This window comes from Megalops cyprinoides, chromosome 15 (assembly GCF_013368585.1).
Source record: "Megalops cyprinoides isolate fMegCyp1 chromosome 15, fMegCyp1.pri, whole genome shotgun sequence".
Lineage (NCBI taxonomy): Eukaryota > Metazoa > Chordata > Actinopteri > Elopiformes > Megalopidae > Megalops > Megalops cyprinoides.
In genome coordinates, this window is record NC_050597.1 from 7,643,698 (window position 1) to 7,661,477 (window position 17,780).

General features: G+C 48.7%; 1 protein-coding gene across 1 annotated transcript in view; it reads right to left on the reverse strand.

Moving 5' to 3' along the window:
* Positions 1-252: 252 nt before the first annotated feature.
* The window catches only part of galnt2 (UDP-N-acetyl-alpha-D-galactosamine:polypeptide N-acetylgalactosaminyltransferase 2), a 61,567-nt gene continuing 44,039 nt past the window's right edge, over positions 253-17,780 (reverse strand). The window contains exons 4-16 of the mRNA XM_036546963.1: positions 10,504-10,602; positions 10,319-10,386; positions 9,804-9,869; positions 8,848-8,969; positions 7,932-8,019; positions 7,548-7,635; positions 6,645-6,748; positions 6,122-6,248; positions 4,779-4,871; positions 3,431-3,514; positions 2,878-3,004; positions 2,331-2,450; positions 253-1,426 (exon numbers count right to left, since the gene is read on the reverse strand). Coding sequence (XP_036402856.1) covers positions 1,271-1,426; positions 2,331-2,450; positions 2,878-3,004; positions 3,431-3,514; positions 4,779-4,871; positions 6,122-6,248; positions 6,645-6,748; positions 7,548-7,635; positions 7,932-8,019; positions 8,848-8,969; positions 9,804-9,869; positions 10,319-10,386; positions 10,504-10,602 — 1,342 coding nt within the window. The 3' untranslated portion in view covers positions 253-1,270. The remainder of the gene's footprint in view (positions 1,427-2,330; positions 2,451-2,877; positions 3,005-3,430; positions 3,515-4,778; positions 4,872-6,121; positions 6,249-6,644; positions 6,749-7,547; positions 7,636-7,931; positions 8,020-8,847; positions 8,970-9,803; positions 9,870-10,318; positions 10,387-10,503; positions 10,603-17,780) is intronic.

The window sequence follows — 17,780 nt, forward strand, 5'->3', positions numbered from 1 at the left end:
AAAACCCCCCATTCCCCCCCCCCCCAGTTCACCCTTTATTTCATACCATTGATTCTGAACTGTCACTTTCTTCAAAAGACAAGTCCAGTCAATGATTCCCATGAACAAATGTGGGACAACATTCCCCATTTCTGTTTCTTTGAACACAAGTTTCTGTCTTTACCCTGTGAAAAATACCTAGCCGAGGTCACTGCGCGCGGTTGATACAGTTAGAGGGAAAACCCAGACGGGCAGATTAGCACTGAACTCACATAATCAGGAGCTTCCAAACAGAAAAAAAACAGTTCATATTAAGCCTGTTCATTCAGCCGATTATTCTACATAGCGGAGAAAAACCAAACCATCTCTCTATTAGAAGGAAAAACGACAGCTACACCAATAGACAATGCACTGATTTTTTTTGTCCTTGTGATGATTAAAAAAAACTAATATTAAAGATGAAATTAGATGAGTATTTCCTGTACAGAGGTGGAGAAAGGGCCGGTTAGAGGCTGAGCTCCTATAGCAACCAGTGCTACGCTCCATCAGGGTCCAGCAGCAGGACTGGACGGTTCCTTTCTCCACCCGTAAAAAGCAACAGTTTGATTCACATTGCGCTCTCTTCAGCGGTGACCCGGAAGAGAACGGTGCTGGGTGCACATCGTAGAAAATGAGGCAGGTCTTTTTTATGCCAGTTTGTTCTTTTTGTTTTTTAAAACTCCAGCAGGTGTGAGGAACGCTGAAGAGGAGTAGCCTGTTGCCCCCCTTCCCCCCCTCCCCCCTCCACCAGCAGCTTTTTCGTAAACAATTCAAACCAGCGTAACCCGAATCACCGAAGGTGTCCCGAGAAAGCTGCTCCACGGCAAAACTGCAGACAGGTGAGGGAGCTTTGCGGGTGACTCCCACGCCTCTCACATCCCACACAAATGAGATCTACGAAAACACCTTAATGTATCCCCTCAGGGCTGACCGGAAAAGGAAAAAAAAAAAAAAACTAAAAGAAAAACATCAAAGAAAACATGATTCCATTTCAATTTTCAGAAAGGAAAAAAAAAACAAGAATTCACAAATTCCAAAAAACTGGACCAAGATGAAACACTGAGGTATATCGTTGGATGGAAATCGTCACCTTCGTCATCGTCCTCATCACGGGAAGTCGTTTTTTTTTTTTCTTCTTCTCCTTCTTCTTCTTCTTCCTCCGTGTCTGTCTGTGAACTCGGGTCTCCGTCTTGATGCTGGGTTTGTCCTGGCCGGCTGGGCGTTGGGCGTGGCGCGTGGCGGGGGGAAGGGCCTAGGACTGCAGGTTGAGGGTGAACTTCCACTGCTGCGTGAGGGCGGGGCCGCACACCTCCACGGTCAGCCCGCCGCTCCGCGCGCTGCGGCTGTCCAGGCACAAGTTACTCCCAACGTGCCGTAGCTTGGAGTTATTCTCGATCTGCTCCCATTTCTGCAACTCACACAGCAGAACATAAACTACTACAAACCGCAACAGACCCCCACAGGCTGCCACAGACCACTACAGACCCCCACAGGCTGCCACAGACCACTACAGACCCCCACAGTCTGCTACAGCAATCCACACTGCTGTGGATTGCTGCAGACTGCTATGAACCCCTACAGACAGCTTTAGACCACTCTGAGTGATAGACATACCCATTACAGATCACTACAGACTACTGTGAACCACTATAGACCACTCTGGGGACACATAAGGATACAAGCTATTCTGACATGTGCATCACAATTCATCTGTCCACAGACCTTATTTCAGCCATACCACTTATCACTGCAGGGTGACTCAGGATACTGTTTTTATGGCACCTACATGTGCAGTATAATTTCTCCCTGAGAGCACTTCTGCCAACAGATTTGAACTGTCTGACATGATTTATCAACCTGTCAGATATTCAAGATGTCAAATGACTCACTCCAAATTAAAAATCTTGATTCACACTAACTGTGTGAACCATTTCATGCAGAGCCCAGATTCACTCTTGTTCTTTGGGCTTTGGAGTGTTTTTGAACCATGACTGGCACCTGTCACATTCATAAAGTTAGTGATTTAACTCTTTCATGCCTCCAGGATCTAAGCCTGAAGGACTTCCCCAGGTGGACAGTTGTATAAACAAAATAATGCAATGTAACATCCACTGTTACACTCTAGGGCTTCAAGAGAAAAGAAAAAAAAAAAAAAATTATGCAGATTTTCAAATATTTCATGTTTTTAAGACTTTTTAATAACTATACTAGACTATTTTAAGTCTATGATTTAACACCATTTCACGCTCCGTGCTTTGGGCAGCTTCAGCAGCCTGAGTGTTAATCCAGCTCTCTGCAATCGGCTCGCTCACCTGTCTGCTGTCATTCTCCCGGCAGCCCTGCAGTTTGATCTGGGAGCCCGCGGCACGGTCCACCACCGTCAAGCACAGGTCCATGTGTTTGACCGACTTATCCTTCGTTAGGGCCCATTCCTGCAGAGGGAGACTGAGTCAGAGAACGGACGCAAAGCCACGACCGGCTGATCTGCCACCACGCCGAGTGTCCCACCTCGTTCTGTCACACCGTTAAACCCCCTCTCTGGTGGCCAGATCCATCCAGTCTCTCACTTCCTACGCACCCTGTTAGCCAAGTCATGGAAATGACTGGAACAGGCGTGGAGAAGATGCAGAGCTTGTCCAGAGGACTCCTAGTATCCTGTGTTCCCAAAACCCCCAAACCCCCTAATACCAGTGCACCCCTCACGGTGGCACAAAGTCAGGGTGACCCAGGCAGAAAAGGCCCGTCCATTTCACCCTACCTGCCAGGATCTGTGCCGCCCAGCGGCTGTGATCGTCACCTCCGTGCACACCTGGGAGGGGACAAATGAACGCAGTACAGTACCTGAGCTCGGCTTTGTACCTGGTTACCGCCAGCGTTGTGGCACTCGTACACCCCCACCACGCCGTCCGCAAAGTGCCCCAGGGTGTCCAGGCAGTTTCCTCCCTGCTGCAGAGCGCCAAAGGCGATGTCCTGGTGGTCCGGGACCCTGCGGAGAATCAGAGGGGCGGGGCTGGTGAGGCACAAGTGACGAGGCAAGTCCCAGGCGTTGCTGTTACACAAGTGAAGGAAGCTGTGTGGTACGTAGTAAGAAGTAGGACTCAGAACCAAAATGTTGCCGATTCAATTCCCTGCTAGGGCATTGCTGTTTTAAGGTATTTATCCCAAAAGCGCCTCAGAAAATATCCAGCCATACAAATGGGTAATACAGTAACCTATGTAAGTCACTCTGGATAAGAGCATCCACTTAATAACAGTAATGTAATGTAATGTAATGTAAAAAAGAATGACTACATAGGCTGACGATGTACTAGACAATATGACCATTCCAAAATGCCATCACTGGGAATTCACATGGAGAGAGCAGTTACAGGACAGAGAGTGACAGGGTAAGACTCTGCTCTGAGCCCCTCACCTCAGCTCAGGGTAGACGTTCTCCAGATACCACTTGAACGGCTTGCAGGCCAGCCTCTTCTTCATCTCCAGTCTGCTCTGAATGCTGATGAGCACACATTTCAAAGACAAACACACACACACACACACGAGAGAATCAATGTGCATGACTCATCTCATTACCCACAATCTAATTATGGCTAATGGCAGTCTCAAATTGAGATGGATAGTAGTGTGACTGCTTAAAATAAACCATCAGCGCAGGTTCCCAATACGACATCAAATTGGCATCCACCGAAACAGACGGGAGAGCACCCCTGGGAAGTGACAACTAACGCTCTCACACAAAGCAGTGCGGCTTACAATACAATTTACGGACCACGCGGATTTTAATAATACAGCTAACACACGCACAAGGGTATCGTCTTATGTAACATCTGTCTCTCCCTCCAGCTGACAGGGTTGTGGTGACAGATATCCTCGGAGGGGGAGAGAGAGATGCGATTCTGCCGAGTGCAGGAGTGCAGAGCACCGTCTGCACTGACAGCCATCATTAACCTGGGAACCTCTCGGTGCCAGAGATCATCTGCATTAGGGCCCATGCAGCTGGAGCCTCCGGCAATCAGGGGATGCAGAGCTGAGAGCCGAGGTTCAGCTGTTTCTCGGGAGACCCTGCGGTTTCCCTCTCCCTTCACAGGCCAGGGCCCGACGCCCGAGGCCCGAGGCGTGGTTATTGACATTTTGGGGGATTAGGAATGTTTGGGCTGGCACACACCCCTCTCATAGCAGCACAGAGAGGTCTTTGTTTTGTTTTATTGTGTTACATCAACAAATGTAAAAACATTTTGTCCTATTGTAATAAACAGTGATTCCAAAAGAATGCACAGACCTCCTCCAGTCATTCTATTCACGCAGCTGGAGGTTCTGACCCAACAGTGGGAGGGACTGAGAGACATGTAGCTCAGCCAATCACTATGCATTCTCTAGCAGTCAGGGAAACCTCATTCACTGTATTATTATTGTAGTTGATAACCATTATTGCACAGCTGTGTGTGGGCAGTAAATCACTGCTCTGTCACTCTGTAGGGAGACAGTGTGGCATACTGGTAATGAGCAGCACTCGTAACAAAAAGAGTGCTGGTTCAATTCCCCACTGGGAATTGCCTCAGTTAATATCCAGCTGTATAAATGGAGAACGAAAAAAACAGTAACCTATGTAAAGATAAGAGCGTCTGCCAAATGACTGTCATGTCATGTATTAACAAGTGCCCAGCTGGTCCTGAAAGTGGTCAGCACCAATGAGGCCAAATGAGCTGCCAGAGATCAACAGTGCAGGGTGGGTGTGTGAGCACCTCTTATGGGACACCTACTTGCCATAGGGGACATTTCGGGCAGACGGGACGGCGGCGTAGTAGAAGTTCTTATACTCGTCCATCCACACCTCCGCCGCTCGCCTGGTGTTCCTGCAGACAGACGAACGGACAGATGAATCACAAGCTGCAGAGGCAGGCAGCTCATTGGCTAAAAAAAGGATGCTGTATCTTTAACATCGTAAAACAAAGGCAGTGGGCAGAACAGATTTAATGTGGCAGCCTGTAGGGGTTTGCTGGTGCTGCTGCGCCACAGCAAGACAGGCCCAACAGCTGAGCACTCCACAGCTTAGGGGCCTGACCTAATAACACTGACAGGATCTGCACCACTGGACAGCGTGGCATGCTATCCTCAAAATACTACTGTAATAAAGGATCTTACACCCGTGTGTGTGTGTGTGTGTGTGTGGTTTATCAGAGAGAGAGAGAGAGAGAGAGAGAGAGAGAGAGGGGGGGGGGGGGGGGGGGGGGGGGGGGACAGCAAAGGAGATGCAGTACCACCACGTGACCACAAGGTGGCAGATAAGTGTCACTGTTGAGCACTACATGGTGAGGAGACTTTGATCATGTTTGGCACCACAGAAGGGAGTTCTCTTTAAAACGAACAACACTGTCTACTGCTGTCATTTAAATATATGTAGCTGTAACTGGAAATGAGCCTCATGCTTGCTGGGTGTGGTATAAGTGTTCACACATCTGATGGCCCTATCTGATACATACTATGTACATCCAACAGAGCCCTTTTCCCGAGGTTTTTTTTCCCCCTTTAAGCTTGATCCCTCTTTCACATGACTTTGCAATCACCATTTGCACATTGCGCTTGCCTTACCGCAACATCCTCTACGCTCACAACTGAAGCATGACGCATGCAATTCTCCGAAGCGCCAGCACGCAACCAACAGCTATTTTTCAAAATAACAAATCCCACAGTGCACCAGGGGGAAGCAAACAGTCAACAGAGGACAGGCTCAGCCCCCACTGAGGTTATCCGAGAAGCCCGCAGGCGCCTGGTGACTGACGAATTGCTAGCGGATGCTAATGAGCGGTTGATCAGAACCCCCGACTGACGGATCCACCCTAATAAATCCAGCTCCATTCTGCTCGTTTGCTGTGGCATTGGAGTGGCGAACAGCCAAAGGTTGCTGGTTCAGTTCCCCCTGTGGAGCTCTGCTGCTGTAGTCTTGGGTAAGACGCTTAACCTGAACTGCCTCAGTAAATGTCCAGCTGTATAAATGGATAACACATTAAACACTGCGAGCTATGTAAGCTGGTGTGGATAAAGCTGTTGCTTTAGTGTGTGTGTGTGTGTGTGTGTGTGATGTAATGTGGTGTGGCTGATGCACCTGGCGAACACGGTGCCGCTGCCCCCCGGGAAGGTGTAGGGGTGCTGCTTTCGGAAGACATGCCCCACTCTGCTGCACGGGATGATCTCCAGGCTGCCCCCACACTGCCACACGCGGAAAGAGATCTCTGCACACACGCACGCACACACACACACACACAAACAGGCACACACACAAACAGACAACCACACACACCCACACACAGACACACACCCATGTACATACACACACAAACAGGCACACACGCACACACACGCACGTACGCATGCACACACACACACACACACACAAACAAACAGGCACACACGCACACACACACACACACACACACACACACACGCACGTACGCACATACACACACATGCACACACATGCAAGCATACAAACACACACACATGCACGCACGGACACAAATAACCAAGGTTAAGGTAACACCTGGGTACTACAATGCTTAAGGTTAATTACCCACACCCCTCAGAAAACCAACCCCCTTCCTTCAATGCAGGACGCCTGCTCTGCTCACCCAGATTTTCTCCGCCCCACACGTCCATCATCATGTCATACTTCCCCAGCTCCTCAAAGTAGCCCCGGTCCATGACGAAGAGGCCGCCGGCGATCATGGGGGTCCTGACGGGGCGGAAACAAAAGAGGAGGGTGATGAGCCAGGAAACTCTGGAAAACTTCGCTCCTCTCCATCAAACTAACGCTCCCTCGCTGCAAAGACGGGGAAGTTCTGCTTTTTTCTGACTGCGTTTGCATCTGACTGCACCCCAGCAAGCGCTGAGTCCTTCCCACACAGAAAACCTAGTTTTTAATGAGGGAAAGCTCCTGTGATAGAAGGCGCTTTGGTGAAGCAGGAATCCCTCTGGAACTGAAAAGAATAAAAGGACCAGACTGCCAGCAAAAGCTGTTCAGGACAGCGCGTCTATGAAAGACGCTTCAAGTCAGACAGCACACTCCATTGTCTCTGCTGATAAAAGCATTGCCACTGTAATTCAAAACGGATATTAATATTTAGCATGGACGGATTCAGCAATGCATCTGACAGAGACTGATCAATTAGTGTCATGTTAGCCACGCATGTGATATGCTGGGCTTGGGGCACATAACTGCTACTCATTTCTGACCTGAGACCTTGATCATGTGACCAGTCCAGGGATGGGTCTGCGTAAGCCCCTCCCCCAAGTCAATGACACAAGCGTCAGAGGAGCAGAAGGCCTGAGGGAGGGGCGGGGGGGGTGGCGGGCGGAGTCCACAGCATGGCTGACAGCTCCGATTCACACAGTTTCACTGAAGCGCCACTCAGGGTGACAGAATTCCCCCAGGATAGCAATGCTGTGCTGTCTCCCCCCCGCCCCATCCTTCCAGGACCGCCCCGTGGAAACGCTGCATCCGTGAGGCGGATCTCCATGGAAACGGCGCTTACTTGATGGGAGCGATGGGGTTGCCCTGTCGTGCCCTCCTTTGCTCCAAGGTCATGTAGTCCCACTTAAACACCAGGTTCCAGTCAAACCCTGCAGGGAAACGAGGCACACTTTATACCTGCAAATCAGCTCAGGCAAGCGGAGATAAGCCCTTCCACAAACAGGATGTCCTGATGACTCACAGCAATTTAACGCCAAAAAAGAAATAAAGCTGAGGTGTTATTCTCAAAGACAACTGCAGGAATATTTACATGCACACACACAGGCACACACATGTACACCCATGCAAACAAACACGCGAACACACACACATCCACAGGCACACACACACACACACACACACACACATTAACATAGCTGAAAATGTACTGAACAGCAACACTTGCCTCCTTTCAGGTCTGCGGAAGCACCCACATACTGAAAGTTATCCATGTTGATGACGTCGATGATGGGGGACACCACTCGTGTCTTATCCTGTCAAAGAGATCAGGGTGGTTAACAGAGCAGCACAGAAGCCACTGCAAAGCTTTCACTGTAGGTACCAGGAGCACCTATCCTTTCCCATCACTGAATGCACCAAAGTGGGGCCGACCTGCCGCGCGCGCGTTATCACCGGGAGAAAACAGATGCCTTGCATTACACTGAGGGCACTGAGGGAAAAAACAGCAACTCCAAAGAGACAGATGGCTAATGATTTGTTTTTCCCCCCAACTTTTGCAGTTTAAAAAAAGATGGATTATTCGGCCCGAGCACGAAATGGATTTCTCAAGGACAGGCGGCTCTCTCTGCAAGCGACACAATAAAGCAAAACTCCATCAGCATCCGGAAGTGCTTTGATGTGACTGTGGGAAGGCAGTGCTCTGGCGGCACTGGGAACTGTGCGAGCCGAGGGGTGGGATTCTGTATTAAATCACATTAAGGCCGGTTTGTTTTTTCCCCTCATGAAGTAAACAGTGTGGCAGGACCAAGCGTTCCGGAAACTGAGAGAGCTCTGAACGCCTCCGGAGGTAGGCTCCCCAAGCCACGCCCACAACTGTGTGACTGTCTGTAAACGTACACACATTACACATACCTGAGCGCAGACTCGTAAATGTAGTGCGCCAGCCCCCACTATGGGCCAACCTGGTGAGCGTACCCGATCGCATGAGCACGGATGTTTGCTACTGCAGCTGTTTGTTCAAGGGAAAGTAATCTACCAAACCTGAACTCCTGGACTTTACTGAGCAACAGCGCACCGAGGGGACAGCTCTGATTGGCCGGGCTCCCAAAGACTCCCCGCGGGATTGTGGGAAGGGTACTGACCTCGGCGACCCTCTCCAGTAGGGGTTCGAGCCAGTGCTCATTGCACTCGCAGTGGCTGTCCAGGAAGGTCAGCACGCTGGCGGTGGCGGCGTCGGCACCTCGCACCCGGGACCGCATCAGACCTGCGTATGGGGGTGGGGGGGTGGGGGGGCACCAGAGAGAGGCTCTCTAAACCGCCAGCTCGCTACTCCACTCCTCTGACTCACAGCAGTGTAGCACGGTCAATAGCAAACGCAGTTTAGCCAACATGCACTCGCCTCAGCTTCAATTAAGCGGATCCGTTTTTCAGAGAAACATGGGAGTAATTGGCAGACCTTTCCAGGGGAGCGCCTTCCAAGGTTTTCCAAAAATATATTCAGCTCTTGGTAATACACTCATTCATTGATTTAGTAATATTTTCAACACGTTTGTTCCATGAACTGTGTGTGTGTGGGGTTTTTTTTTGTATACACATCTGTTTTTGCAATTGGAGTGGGAACACGGTCTTTGTGTCCGTGTATTCCTCTAATCTCACAGTTTCTCAGTCAGGACCAGCTCTTATTCCAACCGCTGCGCGCAGGCTTCACAGGAACTGTGCATAATTGTTTTATATAAGCATGTATTTTATTTAACATGTGCAAAATTTCACTCAAGATAAATGCGCTGCTGTAACATTGTATGTAGCGCTTTGATGCGGACAAATCTATTTTATAAGGCATAATAAAGATGCGCTCTGTTAAAATGACCCACAACTGTTATGTTGACTGAACTAGAGGAAATCCCAAACAGCCTGTCTGCAAAATACTGCACTCAACATACTATACAATAGTGTACTTTACTGTACCACACCGTACCATACCAGACAGTACTATACCATTCTGTAGTGTACCATTCCATACAGTACCACACCATACCATAGCAAGTAATTCTGTAACAGCATATGCTTCCTCTTAAACTGTGTAAACCTGTTCACTCACCTTCTCGACGATCATTTCGAAGGACTCGTACTTTCTCTATTTTACCCAACAAGGCACCATCTTCAGCTGTGGAGACAAAACACACCTGTGATCACTTTTCACTGGTCTACAACGATTACAGCACCCGAACATAGCCAGGCCTCTTAATCAATTACAGCGTCTATGTACAAATGCCTGCTAGGAGGGCGCAGTCAATCAATCAAAGTAGAAGACCAGAGTTTCTGGCCTGCAGGGTGGAAGAGACAGGAGGAGAGGCCTTAGCCTCAGGGAGAGGGAGTGATGGGGTTGTGCGCTAGGGCAGTGACGATGAGCTGGGCTAACAGAGGTGAACGTGGTGGCGTCCATGTACCATCAGCCAATCAAGGCGGAGGACCAGAGTTTCTGGCCCGGGGGGTGGATGGAACAGTGAGAGGGCCTTAGCTTCAGGGAAGGTGAGAGGTGGAGCCGTACGCTAGGGCAGTGTTGACAAGCTGGGCTAACACAGCTGCATGTGGAGGCGTCCATGAAACACTCACGGTTGTCGCTGAAATCGTCGACCAGGATTATCTCTTTAACAAGGTGGGGGGGGCTCTTCTTCAGGACACTAGAAAACAGAGAGAGAGAGAGAACATGAGGGAGAAGGAGAGACAATGTGTGTGTTATAGAGATGCGTTATGTTTGACAGTGAGTGTGGGGAGTGAAGCATGCAGGTAAGCCTCACCTGGCCACCGTGCGCAGGAGGGCGGAGCGAGCCTCATTGTGGAAGGTGATGACCACGCTGGAGGCCGGCAGGTCTGTCCTCCACTGCTTGTGCCGACAGCTGGGGGGGGGGCGAGGGAGAGACGCTTTCATTAGCTGCAAACATTCGCAGCCTGTTCAGGGGGAGGGAGAGAGGACTGGCGGCTGGCCAGGGGGCGAAAAGCAAAACAGAGAGCCGAGAAACCGCAGCCCCGACTGGCACTGCCATTTCACCTCCGAAAGGGCACCGCGGCTCGTTCTAGCTGGATAAATTCACACAGGAGAAAACATTTTTAATTTTTGTGGCAACAGTCCAGCAGTACTGGCAGGAAGTGATGGCCAATCACATTCTGCTGAAACAGTCCCAACTCAACCCCACCCCGCCACCTTCCCCAAGTGAGGTTTTAATTAGACAGTGGAAGGGTGATCATTTGCGCCAGAGTGCATTGGGGGGTTTCATCAACTCTATGGCCACTGGGGCTGCCGCTGACAGAGCTAATCCGGGATCGAACCCGGGCCAACCCTCGAGACGACCGTCTGGCTCACTGAGCCGCTAATGACTAACAAGACAGTAAAACCCCAGAACAGAGTATAAACACTGATCCATTATTAAAACAGTTAAGGGATGGATGGCAGCAATTTCTTTTCGTCCTAAAAGACAGCTCACTCTTTTCACGTTGTAAGTTTCAGTGACATTATTTCATTCAATATCATTTAACGGCATTCCTCGTGCTGGCACTATGGGATATTAGGGTTCTTAGGGGCTTTAAGAGCAGGGACTCTTACACTAGGACTCAGAGTGGCAGTTTATTAACAGGGGAAAGAGTTTTCCTGCCATTAACCCTACCTGCATACCTCAATGCCATAACTGACAAGAAACTGCTGATCCTGCTTCCTGCTGACTCCTCAGCAAAACTGTGGAGATGTCTCAAACCACTGATACCGCCACAAATCAAACAGCACTCACACAAGTGTACTCCATCAAAAAGAATTACAGCACGGTCAATCTAAATATATAACACAAGAAATGTTTTGTGTTATATGGGGGAAATGAATTATCTGCCAAGTTCAAAAAATAACCAAACTTATTGGTATCAGGCTCTTATCTGAATCACATCCAACAGGAACCGGATTAAGCCAGCTGAAAAGGCTTCCACCCCCACATCCATATCGGACCGTGCCAATACAGAAGTCCAGCTCCATCATCACATACCCACATTCAAGATGGGATCCGCTCCAAGGAGCCACTGTCTGTGACGGAGACAAGGGAACCATTGTGTTCCAACATGGGCATCCCACAATGCACCTCTACCGATAGAGTTTCCTCTTGTCAGAGGGCAGTGGCCGGCACATTTTTCCATGACAAGCCGGAATGGGATATGTACACCTTGCGAACATGTTGTCAGACATCACTAATGCTGAAGTAGGAAGCTGAGAGTAGGTAGTAGCAGCAGCAGAAAGGGCAGGACTGGCACATTACCACCACCCAGGTGATTATTTATACTACCCCCTCATCGTATACATCAAATATTAATTAGCTGGTGTGACTCTAATTAGAGAGGGCCTTTGTGCCAGGACAAAGTCTCAAGTGAGGGGACAGCAGGGCCTGCCAAAAGCTCATCCATCACAGCCCTCGGACTCCGGCCATCTAAGGTAACGAGAAAGAAGCGAGTGTTCCCTGTGTGCTGAAAGCGTCTGTGGAAAATGAGCATAAAAATGTCACGTCGCCGCTTTACAGACTGAAGCAACAGAGAACCTCACACCGAGACGTTCCACAGTGCCAAACGGCCATCTGAGGACAAGAGGAAAAGGGGAAAAACTCAAAACGAGGTCCCGAAAAAGAAGGGGCCCATTGTTACACCACTGTTACAGTTGCAAAGCTGTTACGTCACTCTCACAGTACACTGCCATCAAATACATTGCAGCGAGAGCAGTCACCCCACCCGGCCTCGAACCCGGGTCTACGGGGTACCGAACTGCAGCTTTGACCGCAACGCCAAAAAGCCAGGCCCATTGGTACGGCAGTCAGAGCATAAACTCAACCGTAGTGACAGCACTCTGTCACATACATATTATCTTCGTGTATACGCAGCTGTAACACATACAACTTGATTTCTCTGCCCGGGTGAACGGGTAAGCTCAGGAAACAAATGTCGGCCCCTGTTGTGTTTAGCAGGCAGGGAAGTCATTAGCTGCCGTCCCCTCCCATGCATCACAGTAATTATCCCCTTTGTTTCCCGCGCACCATTAGCGGTGTGGAGTTTTTCGCCGGGAGCAGACGTGTAAGGAGAAATGAGTTGGGTTTTACACAGTCAGCCAGCTGCACTTTAACTCACACTCTGACAGCGGCCCACTGTCTGGGTAACAGACGCCCAGAACGAGCACTCTGATAAGGAAGTGCTGAAGTGGGCTGTGTGGCTGCAGGGCATTGTGGGTAATGAGCCTTTTGTGTGCCTGTAAGAGGCTTTTAATCAGGGGCTGAGAGGCCGTGTAAAAATTACAGGTACCAGTGGCCTACAGCGACAAAGCACTCACAGGATACACTGCGTCTGAAGTGACAAAACTTCACTGCAGCAGGTTTCTGAGAGTAAAAGCCTGGGTTATTAGTAATCATTATTATTCATAGAGGATGGAGGTGGTTTTTCAATCTAGAGAAAACTACATTAAGTCCTGAGCCTACAAACTGACAAAGAGTTGACAGGCCCTTTGCTGGACTGGCTATCCATCTTGCTCAGTAGGAACTGTATACGCCACAATAGCCAGCTGGCTAGTCATGTAATAACATGTTGAATGGTCTAAGTTCTCAAATTTAAAAATGATTGTTATTTGGTCAATCATCCTGAACACGACTTCCTGCTTGAAGGGATTTTTTTTGTGGTGAACAGAAATCAAGATATTGGACAACCAAATAACCTCTGTGCAGAAAATTAACCAGAGGGGAAAAAGTGGTAGGGGGAATTGAAAAATGAAACATGGCACCCAACAGCCAAGTCATGAAGGGTAATGTCTTTGATCCATTAAAAACAATCAACATTCAAACCTCATCAATACATCAGGGTACAATCTATGGGGCCTATGACCCATGCTGATTGGTATGGACACTATCTGACAAAGAATGACACAGAATATACCAGGCTGTGCTTGGTTTAATGCCCTGAGGTTCCCTGCATACCATACTCAAAATGGTCGTACAAGTTTCAAAAGCCATTTTAGAAAACTGGAGAAAATGAACAAGGGTCTGGCTCCAGTATGTGGAAGAGCAGTGAGGAGGTGAAAGAGAGAGGTGGGGCAGGTGTACACCGGAGGGACAGGTGTAACAGGAGGAGAGATGTAGCAGAGAGGGGAGGAGTAACACGGTGAGATCAGTGTAAAAAAAGAGAGAGGTGTAAGAGGGAGACTGGTGTCACAGAGATAGACAGCAGATCTAACAGAGGGAAAGGTGTCACAGAGAGAGTGATGTTATAACAGAGAATGGAGGAGAAATACAGACAGTGGGCATGAAACACAGAGATACAGAGGAAGAAATCCACATGCATTACAAAAGACAGATACTCCATCTCCCAGAGGCCACCCTCTCTGTAAACCCCCAAAAAGACCTTGCCCATGTCACTGCAGCTAAAAACAGAGCCTATACACTCACCACACTTACTGGCAGACGTAGCAGGACTTAAAGCATTTGCAATTACTGCTTGTCAGAGATTTGAAAAATGAGTTTTCTGGAATCACTGTTCATGTTGGCACCAGAAGAAAGAACTCTGAATTTATTCAAATATATGCACATTATGCATGCAAATATCTCCCTCCACGGGCAACTTGCATACTAACAGCACCAGCCTGGAAGCTCTCCGTCTGAGCTGAAATCGATTCAGGAAGAGAAAATGCCTCAGCCCCGCGACCCAGCCGGCAACCTTTAACCCTATCAACGAACTCCGCACATGTGAAATTAAAGTGTTGTCGCCTTTAGCCCTGTCAAATGAGCTCTGCACATGTGATATTAATGTGTTTTGACCTTTGCTGTCTTCCGTGTGTCATATACTGTGGTAGGAGCAGCAGCCAGGGTCCAAGCTCAGGCTCAGGGGTGTTCTCTGAGACGGGCGTGAGACAGGAGAGAGACAGGTGATGTGCTTAAGAGCAACGCATTCCTATGGCATGGGAGAGGGGAGAGCGGAGAGCAGAGAGCGGAGAGCCTGTCAGGTCCAGTGTGACATAGTGACAGCTCAAACAGACATCCAGACCCCACGGGTAATTAACACGGACAGGTCAGCAGAAACTGAATCAGCCAATCAGAGCACGCCGAACACACCCACAAGGTTTTATACCTAAAAGCCAGAGCAGTGGATGGTACATACAGGGAGAGAGCATCTCAGAAGCACGGCACATGTTCTGGTTGGGTTGTGGAAAACAAACTATTTTCAAACCCAGGATGCATCTATTAATACACCTTTAATAACCTTTTCGCCTGAAAGCGCTGCGTTATGACGGCCTCCCAAACGACCAATCGGAACTCTGCAAACACTGCACCTCTGTGTCTCTACCGTCTCCTTAAAAAGCTCCACTGGTTTTGCTCCAATTTAAAACCATAAGCAGATCTTAATATCAATTATTATAAACGGCAGGCACATTTATCCACATCATATAAGGGAAAAAAAAACATTTTTAAAAGACTGCATCCTAGACAAATCCATTAATATTAATTCCTTGTTTATTGATTATTCATATTAAAAAAATCTTTTCCTCTAAACTTCTGCAGGGATGAGCATCTGGCTGGCCTCTGCAGCGGGGTCTCCTGCTGTGAAACTTTGCGAGATTAATGACAAGGCTGGCTTAATGACATCAAAAACTGCAAGTGAGGCTCTAACAAACGGCAGAGCAATGAAACAGAGGAAGCCATTTCAATTTCACACTGGCAGGCTTTAATGAAGACGAACACGCAAGACGACACAAACTGATGTTCTTTTTCGTGTCAGTCCACTATGAACATTTTCATCCTTTTCCAGGAGACTCTCTATTGCCTTTTACCAGGGTGAAGGAATGATTTTTTTTTTTTTGTGTTTATACCCCCAACAGGCCAGTTGGAATTTTCAAGGGTTTTTGATTTCCTCTGGAAAATGCGCTATGCTCATGGCTTTTTGAAAATTGTAAAAATGCACTACAACAAATAAAAATTGACTGATGGAACACTTGCTTCTGCTGTCTCCTGGATCAGCTCATTTGCTCAAAGATTTACTTTGACGCTTTTAAGAAAACTCGATATTAAACCTTACTTTTACACAATTGGATTTAATTGCACCTGTCAGTACATTATAATTATGGAAGGAGCTCTGATCGCTGAAGTTGTGCTCTGCGCCCATCTGCTCCAATGGTGACAACAAGGAGTGAAATGAGCCCTTTTACAGACTGCCAGAGTTATGTGTGTGGTGTCACTGTTTGATGTGCGTGCGTGCGTGCGTGCGTGCGTGCGTGCGTGCGTGCGTGCGTGCGTATGATGTATGTGGTGTGTGTGTGTGTATGAGTGAGAGACAGAGAGATCTATGTCTGTGATATGTGCATGTGTGTGTATGCGGTCATATGTTTGTGTCTGTGATGCGTGTGGTCTGGTGTGTGTGTGTGTGTGCGTGTACGCTCATGAGCTCATGTTCGCCATCCTGGTGTCTCTGCAGCATCAGTAGCTGGAGGAGGGCAGATATTTATTCAGTAAAAGCTGCCGCAGCTGGAGTCCAGAGACATGTCATCAGAACCAGAACCACGGCCGCACACGCACCCAGCTGTCCGTCAGTCCACTGGAGCGGAATGAGACTCGGGTTTTCAAACACTTCAAGGTCTGGCCTTTCGAGGAGAACTGCCCTCAAGATCTCCTTGGATACCAAAATGTTTTAAATTAGCTGACAAGTCCAATCATGGTTCTATCTTCATAGATGAACTGCGCAGAATCTCAAGGAGAGATGGATCCAGCTCCACTCATTCGAAGAAATGTGTCTCTTGACAGCCCAAATGAATTGTGCAGTGATCTCTTTATTATTGGGACATCCCCAACAGGCAAATTTAATGCTGAAATTAATGCATTAATGCATTAATGCCTGTCTGACCACACGGTTTTCTGTCCAAACCCATATTCCTGGCAACAGCACTTCCACATAAAGGTATGCAAGCCTTAGCTAAACTTATGCTAAATCACAGCAAAACTTGTGCCATATCACAGCTAAACCCATGCCATATCACAGCTAAACGCATGTCTTATCAGAGCTAAACCCTATGCCTTATCACAGCTGACCCTGTGATTTGCCTGAAAAACAGCCATGCACATGATGGTAACGCTGTGACCTCAGGCTTGCAGCGGTCAGACACGACTGGCACTTCCTTCAGATACCAGGGGCCCGAGGAGCGAACATTCCTGACGTACCAGTTCCCCCTACAGGGGAGGGGAGTGTGGACCCGACTCTGCGGGACGGCGGGGGGGGCTGATCGATGGTGCGTGTGAGCGGGACGGGGAGCGCTCGCCCTGCCTGGATCAGGGCAGGGGGGGAGGGGGGGGTCTCTCTGAGAGCCGCTGCACCAAGCGGCTCTCGGCACATTGATCAGCGTGTCAGAGGGACCTTTCGCTGTTCCACCGCGCTCTCTAACGGCCGCTGCTGTCAGCTTCAGCCTCCCAGCTCTCTCCTCTCATTAATCGCACCTCCTCCCGCACGTCACCCAAAGCTCAGCCGCCCCCCTCCAGTGAACACCCCCACCCCAACCCTTTCCGCCCCCTGCCACGCACGGCTTTCAGGGCCCCAAATCCTCCGCCTGCCACTCAGAAAACACTCCCTGAAGGACAAGGCGGAGGTGAGGAGATTGTACCAGATTAAAGTGCAGCTCGGAATAAATCTGAGATCTGCTTCCAGACATCTGCTTCAGCTTCAGATAAACTGGAATCTTTTCCAGATCTAACTAAATCTTTTGCAGAGGACAAAATGCTTCAGCTGAGAAGCAGGGACAGACTAACCTGTGTAGTTGAATGAGGTGAAGTTGGAAAACAGTTATCCCTTTACACAGTAACTGAAGATTTACAACTTAACACAAGAAATGAGCAGTTATACATACAATACTGAAATTACAAACATGTAAAATTGGCATGCATAACAAATGCAGCTCCTACAGAACTCATTTTATTTTCTGCTTACATAACAAGCTTCCAACCATATTCTGGGTGCGTTGACTTAGCCAATCCTGGGAAAACATCAGGAGCAACAAGCATAAGAAGACCCAGGAGAGGAGCCCTTT